Consider the following 17,541-nt stretch of genomic DNA (forward strand, 5'->3'; position numbering starts at 1 on the left):
GAGAGAAGGAGACACAGAATCTAAAGTAGGCTCCAGGCTCTGAGCTGTCAGCACAGAGCCTGACGTGGGGCTCAAACTCATGAACTGTGAGATCATGACCTGAGCCGAAGTCAGACACGTAACCGACTGAGCCAGCCAGATGCCCCTATACAATGGAGTATTATTCAGCCATTAAAAACAATGAAATCTTGCCATTTATAATGACATTAATGAAACTAGAGTATATTATGCTAAGTGAAATAAGCCAGTCAGAGAAAGACAAATACCATATGATTTCACTCATACATGTAATTTAAGAAGCAGAACAGATAAACATAGGGGAAGGGAAGGAAAAGTAAAATAAAATAAAAACATAGAGGGAGTCAAACCATAAGAGACTCTTAACTATGGAGAACAAACTAAGGGTTGCTGGGGGGAAATGTGTGTGTGTGGGGGGGATGGCCTAAATGGGTGATGGGCATTAAGAAGGGCACTTGTTGTGATGAGCACTGGCTGTTATATGTAAGTGATTAATCACTAAATTCCATTCCTGAAACCAGTACTACACTATGTTAACTAACTAATTTAAATAAAATCTTGGGAAAAAAGGATTATTTCTAGGTATTTTATTCTCTCGGATGTACTTATAAATAAGATTAGTTTCTTAATTTCTTTTTCTGATAGCTTGTTATAACTATAAAGAAAAACAACATATTTCTATATATTGATTTTGTAGCCTGCAACTTTACTGAATTCATTTATTAAATCTAATAGTATTTTGGTAGAGTCTTTATGTTTTTATTTTCTTTTTAAAAAAAATTTTAATGTTTATTTTTGAATGAGAGAAAGCACAACCAGGGGGAAGGGCAGAGAGAGAGGGAGACAGACTCTGAAGCAGACTCCAGGCTCTGAGCTGTCAGCTCAAAGCCCAGTGCAGGGCTTGAACTCACAAACCATGAGATCATGACCTGAGCTGAAGTTGGACACAATGGACTAAGCCACCCAGGTGCCCCAATGGTTTTCCATATATGTCATCTGCAAATGGTAACGATTTTACTTCTTCTTTTCCAATTTGCAAGCCTTTTATTTCCTTTTTTTTTCTTTCCCCTAATTGCCATGACTAGGACTTCTGATACAGTGTTGAATAAAAGTGGTGAGAGTGGGCCTCTTTCCCTGTTCCTGATCTTCCAGGAAAGCTTTTAGCTTTTCACTGTTAAGCATATTTTAGCTATAGGTTTGTTATATATGACCTTCTTATTATGTTGAGGTATGGACCCTTTATACCCACTTTACTGAGAGTTTTTTTTATCATAAATGGACATTGAATGTTATCAAATGCTTCTACATCTACTGAGATGATCATATGAATTTTATCCTTCATTTTGTTAATGTGGTGCAACAGGTTGATTGATTTATGGGTGTTGAAACATTCTTGTATCCCTGGAATAAATTTCACTTGATCATGGTATATGATCATCTTAATGTATTGTTGAATTCAGTGCTAATATTTTGAGAATTTTGGCATTTATGTTCTTTAGGGACAGTGGCCTGTGATTTCTCTTTTCTTCCTTCCTTTCTTTCTTTCTTTCTTTCTTTCTTTCTTTCTTTCTCTCTTTTCTCTTCTCTTCTCTTTTTTCTTCTCTTCTCCTCTTTTCTTTTCTTTCCTTTTCTTTCCTTTTCTTTTCTTCTTTCTTTACCTTCTCTGGTTTTGGCATCAGGGTAGTACTCATTTCATAAAGTGAGTTTGAAAGTGTTCATTCCTTTAATTTTCTGGAAGAGTTTGAGAAGTGTAGGTATTAAATCTTCTCTGAATGTTTGGTAGAATTCACCAGTAAAGCTATCTAGTCTTGGACTTTTGTTTTTTGGGAGGTTTTTGACTACTAATTCAATATCCTCACTATTAACTGATATATTCATATTTTCTGATTCACTCTTGAAAGATTGTATGTTTGTAGGAATTTATCCACTTCTTCTAGTTTGTCCAGTTTGTTGGCATATAATTATTCACAATAGTCTTATTCTTGGTATTTTTTGTGGTATCAGTTGTAAGTTTTTTCATTTCTGATTTTATTTGAGTTTTCTTTTTTTTTCCTCATGGTAAGTCTAGCTAAATGTTTGTCAATTTTTGTTTATCTTTTTAAAGAACCAGCTCTTTTATTGATCTTTTATATTATCTTTTTAGTATCTATTTTACTTATATCTGCTCTGATCTTTATTATTTCCTTCTTTCTACTAACTTTAGACTTCACTTTTTCTTCTTTTATTCCTTTAGGTGCAAAATTAAATAGTTTATTTGAGATTTTTCTTGTTTTTTTGTGTTGTCTTGTTTTGTTTTTTTGTTTTTGGTTTTTGTTGAGGTAGGCCTGTACTGCTATGAATTGCCTCTTAGAAATACTTGCTGCATCCCATAGATTTTGGTATGTCATATATCCGTTTCCCTTTGTCTCTTGGTATTTTAAAAATTTCTCTGATATCTTTGTTAACTCTGTGGTTGTTTAGTAGTATGCTGTTTAATCTCCGCATATTTGTGAGTTTTCTTTTCTCCTTGTAATTAATTTCTAGTTTCATACCATTCAGTGTTCATGCTTGGTACGATTTCAGTCTTAAATTTAATGCTGGTTTTAGCACGGGAGTGGGAGAATGTCATGATCACTTGCACTTGTTGGCCCCAGCTAGGGAGTGGAGCAGGGCTGCAACCACCCATGCTCACAGTCTTTAGCAAGGGACTGGGAGAATGTTGTGACTGCTCACGCTCATGGGCCCCAGCCAGTGAAGGCAGGGGGCCACCGCCATTACCCCCACCAGCCTTAGCAAGGCAGCAGGATGGCACTGAGTCTGTACATACTCTCCTGTGCTAGCGGGGTGGGGAGAGAGTGCAAAACTGACAGCTGCCAGTGCCTCCATCTCTGCAGAGAGTCCCAGCTGTCCCCTGCCCCTTCAACAAATCCTTTAAGATTAGCAAGTGAATCTCCTTCACCTGTAGTCTAGGTGCTTTTCAAACTGCTGCTTTTGTGGTAGGTCCCAACATGAGTGAGACTGCAGGTGAGCCTTTCAATAAGAGAATCTTGGTTTCCTACAGCCCTTTGTATTCCTTGGATGCAAACCCTGTTGGTTTTCCTACCCATCTGGATGTGGACCTTTCATCCTCTGTTATAGAGGAATAGTTCTGCTAGTTTTCAGTTCTTTTTTAGAGGGAATAGTTCCATACATAGCTGCAGGTTTGGTTTGTTTGTGGGAAGAGAGGAGTTCAGGATTTTCCTATGCCCTATCTTGGACCCCCCCCAACCCCCACCCCGTACTACCTATACTGATGAACCATTCCACCACCCACCAAGCTATACCTGGAGTTTTTTATACTTTCAACTCGCTTACTTCCATATTTAATTGATTATCACATGCATAATATTTCTTGTGTTGCTCTTCCTCTCTTTGTTTCTTGCCAGAGCTTCTAGTTACTAACTCTCACATGGAGAACTACAGTTATCTCCTATTTATCCTCTTTTCTACTTACCCCCCAATCTGTCATATAAAATTATAGAAATTTCACATAGATTACCTTATGCCATTTCTTATCATCTTTTAATGGCCTATATTGCTTATAAGAGAAAGCATAAATTCTCTAACATAACATGGTACACATTACCTCCCTGGTATGGCACTTGCCTGCTGTCCATCTTCCTCACATGAGAATTCCTCACTAATGCCATGTGCTCTAGCAAAGCCCAAATTCTTTAATTCCCTGATTGTTTCCTATTATATCTTATGTTTTTTTTTAAATTTTTTTTAACGTTTATTTAGTTTTGAGACAGAGAGAGACAGAGCATGAACAGGGGAGGGGCAGAGAGAGAGGGAGACACAGAATCTGAAACAGGCTCCGGGCTCTGAGCGGTCAGCACAGAGCCTGACATGGGGCTCGAACTCACGGACCGTGAGATCATGACCTGAGCCAAAGTTGGACGCTTAACCGACCAAGCCACCCAGGCGCCCCTATATCTTATGTTTTTATGCTGTTCTCTTCAGATGGAATACTCTTCCTTCCTAATCTTCTGATAAACTCCAACTCATCTTTCAAGATCTTCCTTGCATATATGTGCTTAGACAGTGTCTCAGGTCCGTTAAGCAGTAATTATCTCTCTATCCTTTTGGTCATTCTTGTGCTCAGCTATCTATATTGTGACCTTTATATACATGTCTGTCATAAGCAATACAAATATGTGACCTATTTGGAAGAATATACCCTTTATTTTTATATTTATAGCACTACACTATTTTGACATGTAATATACACTCTCTATTATATTAACTATTTGCACTTATTATCTGCTTTTTTTCTTGTTTGTTTAGTTTTTTGTATATGTTTACATTGTTTCTGTTTTGTTTGCTACTGTGTTTGAATGCCTAGAATAGTGATTAGTACATGGTAAGTATTCAGTAAATATGTATTGAATGGATGAATTAATTCAACAAAATATAGTTATAGAAATTTATCAGGACACTCCCAATGATTCATATTTATATGTAGAGAGAAATAATGTATATGCATATGTGTATATATATATATATATATATATACACACACACGTATATATAAGTACATAATATATAACATATATCATATGGTTATATATCACATATATGATTATGTATTTATATTATGATTTAATTATAGAATTTCTTGCGTTAGAGTGAATTATAGAGTCATCCATCACCTCTGGTAGAGAAATGAGTCTTAGTAAACTTAGAGAGCAAGAATGGGCCCAAGAGAATGGTGAAAAGGAGAGACAAGGAAAATGCTGAATTTCTATGTAGAGGTAGAATTTGAAATGGAAAGAATGGGAAGCACTTTTAATGGGTTGGAGCCAGTTTAAACTAGACTGTTGACTTTGACTTGGTTATAAAATTTGTTACAATCACTGATTTTCTTTTTTATTATATCACTCATATGGTGCTTTGTATGTTGGATGACTGCTCTGTTTATATGGTGAATGTTGTCTTGCCTGCTGTTGAACAGCTAGTGCATCAGGCCTGTAATGCACACATCGTCAGGTTCCAGGACTGTGCCTGTGTACAGGGTTGCAGTTGGGGGAATTCTTGATAGAGTTTCTGCCCTTGAGGCTGTGCAGCAAATCACTGGATAATTGTCAGCACCATGGCAATCCCTGCGCTGGAAGACTTCCATGGTCATATTGTTTGGCTACTGCTTCAGATCTTGTAGCCGTGGAAAGTGTCTATGAGAATGTCACTTTACGATACCTCAAGAGAATGTACAATTTCCACCATTTCCTGTGAAATGCTCCAGCTTGGGTTTATTTAGAAATAATGAAGCAACATTGAATTAGATCAGTCATAAGGGTACCACAGAGGTTGCTGCATTTAAGTACCAGAATTGTTTCCACCATTGAAAGTGTCCTTTTCCTTTTAAAAACTCTGTGTTGTTTGCATGTGTTTTGGAATAATTAATAATGATCTTTAAAAAAAACCTATAAAGATACAAAAACAGTATTTTTCTGAGCATAATGCCTCTAAGATTTTACTTAATTTTAATATTTTTCTATGAATATTTATAATTTAAATTTTTAAATTTTAGGCTTAAATTGATAATATTCATTTGCTATTTGCCAAACATACTGAAATCCTAGGGCACTTGAAAAGCTGATGGTTGCAATAAGAAAGTGTTCAAATTGAATTTTGAATAAATATTTGTTATTTTTGAATAAATATTTGTTGAATAAATAAACTTGGGATACTTCTGGAAAATCTGAGGCTTAAGGTTATGATAGCAATACTCCATACATAGGCCAGTGGTTTTTAACCTTTTGGAGGTTATAGAATCCTTTGAAAGTTCAATAGATTATAGATTTTCTCTCATTATCTCAAAACACAAAACAGAAACAATAAGAAAATCCTTAAGCCCATACATAGGCCCTATGGCACAGGCGACATGGATCAGAAAAGTTTTATTACGTAAGTTTGCTAGCTCCCAGACACCAGGGGAACTGTGTTCTTTATTCAAGATTACTTAAAAAAATTAATAACAGTTACTACTGGATCCAATTTCTTGCCTGGTGTGTGATATCATAGAGCATATAGTCCAGAGATATATGCAGATAACTAAAAGAAGTATTGGGTACTAATAGAGAAATTAGAAAGGCCATTTAATCCAAAAGGCTGTGTCTGGTGTAGGGGTTGGATAGTGCCTATACATTGAGATCTGGAAAATGAGGGGAAGTTATGTTTTGTCAGGTCATCTGAGAGGCTCAGAGTGTTGTAGGCACAGGGAAAGACAATATCAATGGCCTTAGGGGAGATAGAACATTGAGGGGCTAGGGGTTGGTTGGGAGGACAGTGGCAGTAGATGATGCTGAGATAGCAGTTAGATTACGCATTTTCTTAAAAATCAGGCTAAGGACTTTATGCTTTTATTTAGTATATGGGAATGGATGACTTTAAAGGAAATCAGTGATATTAACAGATTTGCCTTTTAGAAAAATTACTGTCTCTGGGTAGTGAATTGGGGAAGAGGAAGAGAGGACAACTAATATACTTTGTCAATAATTCAGTGTGTGACAATGGTGGCTTGAGTTAGGGATGGAGAGATGGAGCAAAGATAGGACATTGGGTTTAAATGGACTTGAAGGTAAGGAAGAGGGAGGAGTCAAGAACAGTTCCTCAGTTTTTGTGGTTTTTGTCTTGGGCAACCCAGTGGATGATTGTGAAATACAGAAGTTAAGAGGAAGAGCAGGTAGGAGTGGGGCATAAAGGAAAGGAGAGTCCAAGTTTTAACACTGACTTTGAACTACCTGTGGGAAATCTTTGAGATGTCTGGGAAGAAGTTGAATATTTGGGTCCAAAACTCAGAAGGAAGATTGGCCCATAAGGAAACATTTAGAATTCATCAGTAGTTCTTAAATTCTTTTCCACCTTAACACACTTGAGAAAGATGATAAAACCTTCCCACTCATGAAAGTAGCTCCATTTAGCAATGATTCTCATGTTATCTCCGAGAAAGCTCTTTACCCAGGTGACTAGATGGCTCTCTTCATTCATGTCTGTGCTAATTAACCTGTGTTAATTATCAAAAAGACTGCCCGATACTACCCAAAAACTAACGTCCAGTCTGGTCACTCCCTATTCCATTTAAAAGACTTAATTGTTTTTCAAACCACTTATTGCCACCCAACACATAGATATTTATTTACTGGATTACTGTTCCTTCCATTATAATGTAACTCCCTGAGACAAAAATTTTGCCTTTTCTGTTTATTAATCTGTTCACAAAGTCTAGAACATTCCTGGCACATATTAGGTCCCTAATTAGTTAATTAATTAATTAAATTAGTTAAAATAAATATATAAATTAAAATAAGTTATTTTCAATATGATAGAGGATTATAATAGAATATCTGGATCAGAAGATGAGAAATTTGAAAAAAAAAACATTTGTAAATATTTTTATTTAGCTTCCTGACCAAGGATAACTTCCTGTACTCTGCCCCCATCCAGAGATTTGAGATTATTATTAGTGATACTAACTGGAGCCACGGGAATTGATGTATTGTCTGGGGAGAATATATAGAGTAAGGAGAAAAGCAGTTAAAGGGTAAGAGTGAGAAAGCACACTGTTCAGGAGGAAGGCAGATGATGAAAAATCCAGTAACAGTAAAGCATTAGCCAGAGGGGTAAGAACAAAACCAGAATATGCTAGATCAAGGAAGTTCAGAGGCAGTCTAAGAAAGAAAGCAGGGTAGCTAGTCTCAAATGCTGCTAGGAATGAAGGTCTAGAGAGAATTTCCTGTCTTTACAATAGTTAGTTCATGGATCACCCTGGCAAGTTTCAGTAGATGTGATGTTGGTCACTCCCTATTCCATTTAAAAGACTTTATTGTTTTTCAAACCACTTATTGCCACCCAACACATAGATATTTATTTACTGGATTACTGTTCCTTCCATTATAATGTAACTCCCTGAGACAAAAATTTTGCAAGGAAGCAAGGAAGTGAAATCAAGGAAGTGAAAATATCTAGAGTAGATAAAGATGAGACACTATGAGGTTTAGGGAAAGAAAGGTTAAGATGGAAAATACTTAAGTACATTTAAATGCTTATTGAAAAAGCTAGTAAGAGGAGAAGGTTGATGATATGAGAGATGAGGATAATCCATATTAAAAGGCTAAGAATATTGGAAAGGGTGTGTTTTTAAGACACCTGACAGGATTAGCCTTAGGTAAGAGAGACATATTTCTGTATTGTAGGACCAAACGGTATTGCTGAGTGTTTAGATTTGGTGATAGGAAGTTGAGATAGCAATAATCTAATGTTTTCTCCTTGGTGAAGTAAGGGACAAGGTCATTTGCTGAGAGCATTTAGAATGCTCTCATTCTAAATGAGTGAGTTTGAATGTTTGAGGAGATTGAATTTCTATAGAAAATGACAAAAAAGAGAGATGCCTAGGAAAACATGGGTGAATTTTCAGGCCAGGTGAGGTTGGGGATCAAGAATTGAAGTGATACCATCCCTCTAAGTTGCATAATTATCTTTACTAGCTATGAAAAGTAAGGCACAGAGAGTTAACAAAATTTGTCTAAAGTTACACATCCAGCCACTGGCATATTTGAATTTTGAGCATAAAACTGAAGCCTGTCTGGCTACAGACCCTTTAAAACATTAGACCATTTTGGTAACAGCAGTATTCAGCAATCATTGCAAAATGGTGGAGTCTTTTCTTAGATCAGGCTCAACATAGACATTGGAGTGTCCGGTCAAAAGCCAAATTTAGATTAAAACTACCTTCTAATACTGTAAAGCCAATTGGGATGTGATCATATCAGGGGAATGATGCAGAGAGATGCTATATTCATATAAAGGGACACCAATTGTGTGGCAATCAGAAGGTGCTACGTTTTGCAGAGGCGTGTGGGAGGAAAACAAGATTCAGTGATACAGTTGACTAAGAATGTGTACTCACAGTCTTTATACTAAGCAATTAGAGATAGAAGGATTAACCATGTACTTCAGGTATATAATAATCATTCTGACCAAGATCAGAGCGGATGACAACAGCAGGTGTTATAGAGAAGAGGCCTAAAAAGAGAAGAACCAAGCCCAGGGGAGAGACATTTGCTTTAGCTACATGGGTGTGGCTAAGGGCTTCACTAATTCTTTAGTGGATGGGGAAGTGAATACAAAAATCATAGTTAACATTATTTATGGCTTGTATACTTGTGTGTGTCTATGTATATGTGTTTAAGATAACAACTCAAAATACTCATTTTTTATTTCATTTGGTTTAGTTTAAGTTTAAAAATCTTTTCCTGCTTAGTTTTAATAAGGTTTTTGTATAAAGAACCTTTTAGATAATGTCCAATGTAAGTGTTTAAACAAGGTTACACTTCAGTTAATATACGTGGTTAAGTTACCTGCTTTTATTTTTAAACATCATTTTTTTTCAATATATGAAGTTTATTGTCAAATTGGTTTATTTTTTTTTATTTTTTATTTTTTTAATGTTTGTTTGTTTATTTATTTATTTATTTATTTATTTCAATATATGAAGTTTATTGTCAAATTGGTTTCCATACAACACCCAGTGCTCATCCCAAAAGGTGCCCTCCTCAATACCCATCACCCACCCTCCCCTCCCTCCCACCCCCCATCAACCCTCAGTTTGTTCTCAGTTTTTAAGAGTCTCTTATGCTTTGGCTCTCTTCCACTCTAACCTCTTTTTTTTTTTCCTTCCCCTCCCCCATGGGTTTCTGTTAGTTTCTCAGGATCCACATAAGAGTGAAACCATATGGTATCTGTCTTTCTCTGTATGGCTTACTTCACTTAGCATAACACTCTCCAGTTCCATCCATGTTGCTACAAAGGGCCATATTTCATTCTTTCTCATTGCCACGTAGTACTCCAATGGAGTACACAATAAACATCATTTTTTAAAAGTTAGAAAGTCAATCTGTAGTAAAACATTTGATGTAATATTTCGCAAGTGTTTAAAAAAAACTCCACATGTAAAGATCTCTTACAAACTGATAAGAAATATACCATAATAATAGCTTCTCTGTAGAAGTATAAATGGCAAATAAATATGAAAAGAGAGAACTCCTGCTAGTAATCAAAGAAATTAAGCCCTAGTAAGTGTCATATGGTAGTGGAATTATCCAAGCAAGGAATCCATTCCTTACTTCAAAAAATTTTTCTTAATGTTTTATTTTATATTTGAGAGAGAGAGAGAGAGAGAGAGAAAGAGACAGAAACAGAGAGTGAGCAGGGGAGGGGCAGAGAGATGGAGACAGAATCTGAAGCAGGCTCCTGGCTCTGAGATGTCAGCACAGAGCCCAACACAGGGCTCAAACTCAGGAGCAGTGAGATCATAACCTGAGCCAAAGTTGGACACTTAACAGACTGAGACACCCAGGCACCCCTATTACTTTTTTTTTAAAAAAGAGAGATGACTATATCAAACAAAAGGCAGACTGAAAGTGCATACTGGAAAAAATTTAAATGTTGATGTGTCATAAGTATGATATGTTTACCTTTTAAGTTAGCATGAATTGGAAAACTATAATTACTAATTTGCAGTGTGTCTTTTAGATTCCAATATTGTTTTTGTAAATATCAATTTGTACATTTTTCTGATAGATTCTATCTTGAGAAATGTTTAGAAATTGGTGAAAGATTTATTAACTGAGATGTACATAGCACCATAGCAGAGGCATATTCCCATGCAGAGGACTGGGAGAGAGACACATTGTAATAAGAACCATGCAGATGGACATGGTTGCAGATGCATGGATTATTTTCCATGCAGAACCATGCAGATGAACCATGCAGATGAACCATGCAGATCTGACCCAAATTGTTAAACATAAAAACCTAGGTAACCTTCTGAATGCCTTAGATCTGAGGAGTCCCCCACAAGTTGGGTTGTGTCCCCAAAGAGGCTCTATTAAATTTGGAGGGAAACACACTCCAGTTGGGTCTGATAGCTGCCCAGTGCTCCTGCTCTCTTAGCAAATGTCATCATCCGTCTAAGAGACACACTGCAACCAGGATCCTTTTGGCTCATGCTCTAAGGGCACAATGAAAACATTGCTTGATTCTTAATTATAAGCAGAAGAAACCTGCTAACAGATTTAAGCAGAGAGATATTGAGGAGAATACTGGGCAGAGGTCTGGAGAACTAAGTTTAGAAACATGAAGGGATGATGAAGGTTAGATAGCTCTCAGAACTCCAACTACATCCTACATAGAAGGAATCTAATGCAGACACCCAATCCTGGGTATTCCTACCTCCACAAATGCTGCCCTTGAAAAATGGATATTGCTGCCACACTCTACCACGCAAATGGATATACCAGTGTTTTGCATCTAAACCATCACGAGTTTCGATTCAAAATCTGGTGTTGATGTGGATAATGAACAAAGCTTTAACAGAGGAGGCTTTGGTCATTAGTATCTGATGTGTGGCTTCAAATTGTGGGAGGTTTGTTCTGCCTTCCACTAAAATTCATATGGTAGGGAATGCTCCACAAGTGTGACCAATTCATTTATTTTTTTAAAATAAAGTGACAGCCTGTTGAATAAACGGCAGATTAAAAATAAACATTGGGAAATGTTATTAAATGTTGAAAGAAATGTTTTAGGAAAGAAACCAAAACAAAAATTCACAGAATGCACGAAAAATACTAAATTCAAGTAAATTAAGAGGAATATAGTGTATAATAAAAAGTATGGGCTCTGAAGTGTCCTAGTTTTGGGTTCAAGACCAGTTCTGCAACTTACTAACTTAATAGCTATTGCAGAAAACCACCCAATAACTGGAAAACTTAAAGATTTTTTTTTTTTGCTTCAGTTTTTTCACTTGTAAAACGGTATACAAAGCACATCAAAGGAAAGATGACTCAGAGAAAAATTCATGGGCTTAAACACATTCTAAAAAAAAGTAATGAAAATAGATGTCTTTAATTTAAGAAGTCAAGGGGCACCTGGGTGGCTCAGTCAGTTAAGTGGGCGACTTCAGCTCAGGTCATGATCTCGCTGTCTGTGAGTTCGAGCCCCGCGTTGGGCTCTGTGCTGACAACTCAGAGCCTGGACCCTGTTTCAGATTCTGTGTCTCCCTGTCTCTGACTCTCCCCCATTCATGCTCTGTCCCTCTCTGTCTCAAAAATAAATAAACATTAAAAAAAATAAAAAAAAAGATTTATAATTTAAGAAGTCAAGCATAGGAAAATAATCCTTAAAAAAGGAATTAATAAAGATAGAGAAATTAATGAGCTAGAAAATGTAAACCAGTAAAAATAATTGAATTGTTAAATAAAATGAAACTACTTAGAAAAGAAGAAATCTGAAATAGATTGGTTTTTATACTTTAATTTTTCAAATTTATTGTAGTAGAATATAGAAAATGTATATATAGAAAATATAGTCACAGTTAAAAGGTAAATTGAAAGAACAAAACTTGCACATATGTTGAAAATGATTAATTTATTTAACAGAGTTTTAAAGACATGAAAAACTATAGTAAAAAATAAGTAAAAGATACAAACATACAATTTTCAAAAGAAAGAAAATGAACGAGAATTTGAGCACCCACCCCTAGTGAATAGCTTAGGCAAGAATCACCATTACAGAAACTGCCTTAAAACTTTTTTTATTCTGGCCAAGTGGGTTACATATATAGAAATCTGGATGTCAACATAGGAAGCTTTCATGAAAGTATCCATCATTGAAAACTCTATGATATGGGAATTACGGGTATCTGATGACAAAACAGTTTATGATGAAGCTCTCTGCACTCGAAAGAGATTATCTCATTCAACAGTGCATGTGTTTAACCAACCTACAGAATAAACATTAACAAATACATTCATAATTTAAGAAACTGGGTGAAATAGATGAAATGAAAAGGGCAAATTCAGATTAAATACACATAAAAGAAATATGTAAATATGGGGCTTTACTGTCCATATTGCTGTTTTATAGGCTTTGCATCATGGACCAAATTTGAGAGCAGTTATAAACATGTATCATAGACTAATCCATCGTGTTAAATATCGACTTGGTCTGTGGAGGACAAGACAAGTTATAAACTTGGTAGAGCTGGAGGAATGGATGGACAGAAAAAAATGTAAGTGATAGTCATTTCTGATTTTATTTTAAAATTGGAATTCATTTAAATATTGAGGTTTTATACATAATTTACATATAATTACCCATAGACACCAAAGGAAAACCATGTTTTATATTGCTGAAAGCTATTTGCATTTTATTTATTTTTTAAGTTTTTAATTTTTTTAAATTTTCTATTTTTATTTTTTTAATTTATTAGGCACATCATTTAATGTCTCCAATTCTCCCTTCAAACAATTTGTCTAGTGAGTTATAACAGTTATCTCACAAAGAAGTCAAGATGATTAAATCATAAATAGGTACAAAAGGCCAAGAATAGTGCTTGGGAATATAAGTTCTCAATACATATTAGGACTTTTCTCTTTATTAGTCAACTTTGTAGATCTTCTTTTTTAATTTTATTTTTTTATTTTTTAAAATTTACATCCAAATTAGTTAGCATATAGTGCAACAATGATTTCAGGAGTAGATTCCTTAGTGCCCCTTACCCATTTAGCCCATTCCCCCTCCCACAACCCCTCCAGTAACTGTCAGTTTGTTCTCCATATTTATGAGTCTTTTCTGTTTTGTCCCCCTCCCTGATTTTATATTATTTTTGTTTCCCTTCCCTTATGTTCATCTGGTTTGTCTCTTACAGTCCTCATATAAGTGAAGTCATATGATTTTTGTCTTTCTCTGACTAATTTCACTTAGCATAATACCCTCCAGTTCCATCCACGTAATTGCCAATGGCAAAATTTCATTCTTTTTGATTGATGAGTAATACTCCATCGTATATGTATAACACATCTTCTTTATCCATTCATTCATCAATGGACATTTGGGCTCTTTCCATACTTTGGCTATTGTTGATAGTGCTGCTATAAACATGGGGGTGCATGTGTCCCTTCAAAACAGCACACCTGTATCCCTTGGATAAATGCCTAGTAGTGCAATTGCTGAGTTGTAGGGTAGTTCTCTTTTTAGTTTTTTGAGGAACCTCATTCTGTTTTCCAGAGTGGCTGCACCAGCTTGCATTGCCACCAACAATGCAAAAGAGATCCTCTTTCTCCACATCCTCGCCAACATCTGTTGTCTGAGTTGTTAATTTTAGCCATTCTGACAGGTGTGAGGTGGTATCTCATTATGTTTTGATTTGTATTTCCCTGATGATGAGTGATGTTGAGCATTTTTTTATGTGTCAGTTGGCCATCTGGATGTCTTCTTTGGAGAAGTATCTATTCATGTCTTTTGCCCATTTCTTCACTGGATTATTTGTTTTTTGGGTGTTGAGTTTGATAAGTTCTTTGTAGATTTTGGATACTAACCCTTTATCTGATATGTCATTTTCAAATATCTTCTCCCATTCTGTCGGTTGCCTTTTAGTTTTGCTGATTGTTTCTTTTGCTGTGCACAAGCTTTTTATTTTGATGAGGTCCCAGTAGTTCATTTTTGCTTTTGTTTCCCTTGCCTTTGGAGACGTGTTGAGTAAGAAGTTGCTGCGGCCAAGCTCAAAGAGGTTTTTGCCTGCTTTCTCCTTGAGGATTTTGATGGCTTCCTGTCATACATTGAGGTCTTTCATCCATTTTGAGTTTATTTTTGTGTATTGTGTAAGAAAGTGGTCCAGGTTCATTCTTCTGCATGTCACTGTCCAGTTTTCCCAGCACCACTTGCTGAAGAGACTGTCTTTATTCCACTGGATATTCTTTCCTGCTTTGTCAAAGATTGGTTGGCCATACATTTGTGGGTCCATTTGTGGGTTCTCTATTCTGTTCCATTGATCTGAGTGTCTGTTCTTGTGCCAGTACCATATTGTCTTGATGATTACAGCTTTGTAGTATAGCTTGAAGTCTGGAATTGTGATGCCTCCTGCTTTGGTTTTCTTTTTCAAGATTGCTTTAGCTATTCGGGGTCTTTTCTGGTTCCATACAAATTTTGGGATTATTTGTTCTAGCTCTGTGAAGAATGCTGGTGTTACTTTGATAGGGATTGCATTGAATATGTAGAGTGCTTTGGGTGGTATCGAAATTTTAACAATATTTGTTCTTCCTATCCAGGAGCATGGAATCTTTTTCCATTCTTTTGTGTCTTCTTCAATTTCTTTCATAAGCTTTCTATAGTTTTCAGTGTATAGATTTTTCACCTCTTTGGTTAGATTTATTCCTAGGTATTTTCTGTTTTTTTTGTGCAACTGTAAATGGGATCGATTCCTTGATTTCTCTGTCACTTCATTGTTGGTGTATAGGAACACAACTGATTTCTGTGCGTTGATTTTATATCCTGCAACTTTGCTGAATTCATGAATCAATTCTAGCAGTTTTTTGGTGGAATCTTTTGGGTTTTCCATATAGAGTATCATGTCATCTGCAAAGAGTGAAAGTTTGACCTCCTCCTGGCTGATTTGGATGCCTTTTATTTCTTTGTGTTGTCTGATTGCAGAGGCTAAGACTTCCAATACTATGTTGAATAACAGTGATGAGAATGGACATCCCTGTCTTGTTCCTGACCTTAGGGGAAAGCTCTCAGTTTTTCCCCATTGAGGATGATATTAGCATTGGGTTGTTCATAGAGGTACGCTCCTTCTATCCCTACTTTCTTGAGGGTTTTTATCAAGAAAGGATGCTGTATTTTGTCAAATGCTTTCTCTGCATCTATTGAGAGGATCATATGGTTCTTTTCCTTTCTTTTATTGATGTGATGATTCACATTAATTGTTTTGCGGATACTGAACCAGCCCTGCATCCCAGGTATAAATCTCGCTTGGTCATGGTAAATAATTTTTTAATGTATTGTTGGAGCTGATTGGCTAATATCTTGTTGAGGATTTTTGCATCCATGTTCATCAAAGAAATTGGTCTATAGTTCTGCTTTTTAGTGGGGTCTCTGTTTGGTTTTAGAATCAAGGTAATGCTGGGTTCATAGAAAGAGTTTGGAAGTTTTCCTTCCATTTCTATTTTTTGGAACAGTTTCAAGAGAATAGGTGTTAACTCTTCCTTAAATGTTTGGTAGAATTCCCCTGGAAAGCCATCTGGCCCTGGACTCTTGTTTTTTGGCAGATTTTTTTATTACTAATTCGATTTCCTTACTAGTTATGGGTCTGTTCAAATCATCTATTTCTTCCTGTTTCAGTTTTGGTAGTGTATATCTTCCTAGGAATTTGTCCATTTTTTCCAGATTACCCATTTTATTGGCATGTAATTGCTCAAAATATTCTCTTGTTATTGTTTTTATTTCTGTTGTTTTTATTGTGATCTCTCCTCTTTCATTCTTTATTTTATTTATTTGGGTCCTTTCCTTTTTCTTTTTGATCAAACTGGCTAATGGTTTATCAATTTTGTTAATTCTTTCAAAGAACCAGCTTCTGGTTTCATTGACCTGTTCTACTGTTTTTTTTTTGTTTTTTGTTTTTTTTTTTGGTTTTGATAGCATTAATTTCTGCTCTAATCTTTATTATTTCCTGTCTTCTGCTGGTTTGGGTTTTACTTGCTGTTCTTTTTCCAGCTCCTTAAGGCGTAAGGTTAGGTTGTGTATCTGAGATCTTTTGTCCTTTAGGAAGGCCTGGATTGCTATATACTTTCCTCTTATGACCGCCTTTGCTGCCTCCCAGAGGTTTTGGGTTGTGGTGTTATTATTTTCTTTGGCATCCATGTACTTTTTAATTTGCCCTTTAACTTTTTGGTTAGCCCATTCATTCTTTAGTAGGATGTTCTTCAGTCTCCAAGTATTTGTTACCTTTCCAAATTTTTTCTTGTGGTTGATTTCGAGTTTCATAGCATTGTGGTCTGAAAATATGCACGGTATGATCTTGATCTTTTTGTACTTACTTAGGGCTGATTTGTGTCCCAGTATATGGTCTATTCTGCAGAATGTTTCATGTGCACTGGAGAAGAATGTGTATTCTGCTGCTTTAGGATGAAATGTTCTGAATATATCTGTTAAGTCCATCTGGTCCAATGTGTCATTCAAAGCCATTGTTTGCTTGCTGATTTTTTGACTAGATGAGCTGCCCATTGCTGTTAATGGGGTGTTGAAGTCTCCTACTATTATGGTATTATTATCGATGAGTTTCTTTATGTTTGTGATTAATTGATTTATATATTTGGGTGTCCCACATTTGGCACATAAATGTTTGCAATTGTTAGGTCTTCTTGGTGGATAGACCCCTTGTATATGATATAATTCCCTTCTGCATCTCTTGATACAGTCTTTATTTTGAAGTCTAGATTGTCTGATATAAGTATGGCTACTCTGGATTTCTTTTGTTCACCATTAGTATGATAGATGGTTCTCCCTCCCTTATTTTCAATCTGAAGGTGTCTTTAGGTCTAAAGTTGGTCTCTTGTAAACAGCATATAGATGGATCTTGTTTTCTTATCCATTCCCTTACCCTATGTCTTTTCATTGGAGCATTGAGTTCATTGACATTTAGAGTGAGTACTGAAAGATATGAATTTA

The 17,541-nt window shown here is 35.9% G+C and overlaps 1 protein-coding gene across 15 annotated transcripts in view; it reads left to right on the plus strand.

Annotated features, from left to right (window-relative positions):
* IQCM (IQ motif containing M) overlaps positions 1-17,541 on the plus strand; it is a 662,550-nt gene that overhangs the window by 262,280 nt on the left and 382,729 nt on the right. For all 15 annotated transcript variants that reach the window (XR_006201682.1, XR_006201681.1, XR_006201683.1 and 12 more), the window contains one exon: positions 12,961-13,105. Coding sequence is in view for 12 of the 15 variants with exons in the window: in XM_042935333.1 (XP_042791267.1) it covers positions 12,961-13,105 (145 nt within the window). In the remaining 3 variants the exon portion in view is untranslated. The remainder of the gene's footprint in view (positions 1-12,960; positions 13,106-17,541) is intronic.

Source organism: Panthera leo, chromosome B1, assembly GCF_018350215.1.
Source record: "Panthera leo isolate Ple1 chromosome B1, P.leo_Ple1_pat1.1, whole genome shotgun sequence".
NCBI classification, from domain to species: domain Eukaryota; kingdom Metazoa; phylum Chordata; class Mammalia; order Carnivora; family Felidae; genus Panthera; species Panthera leo.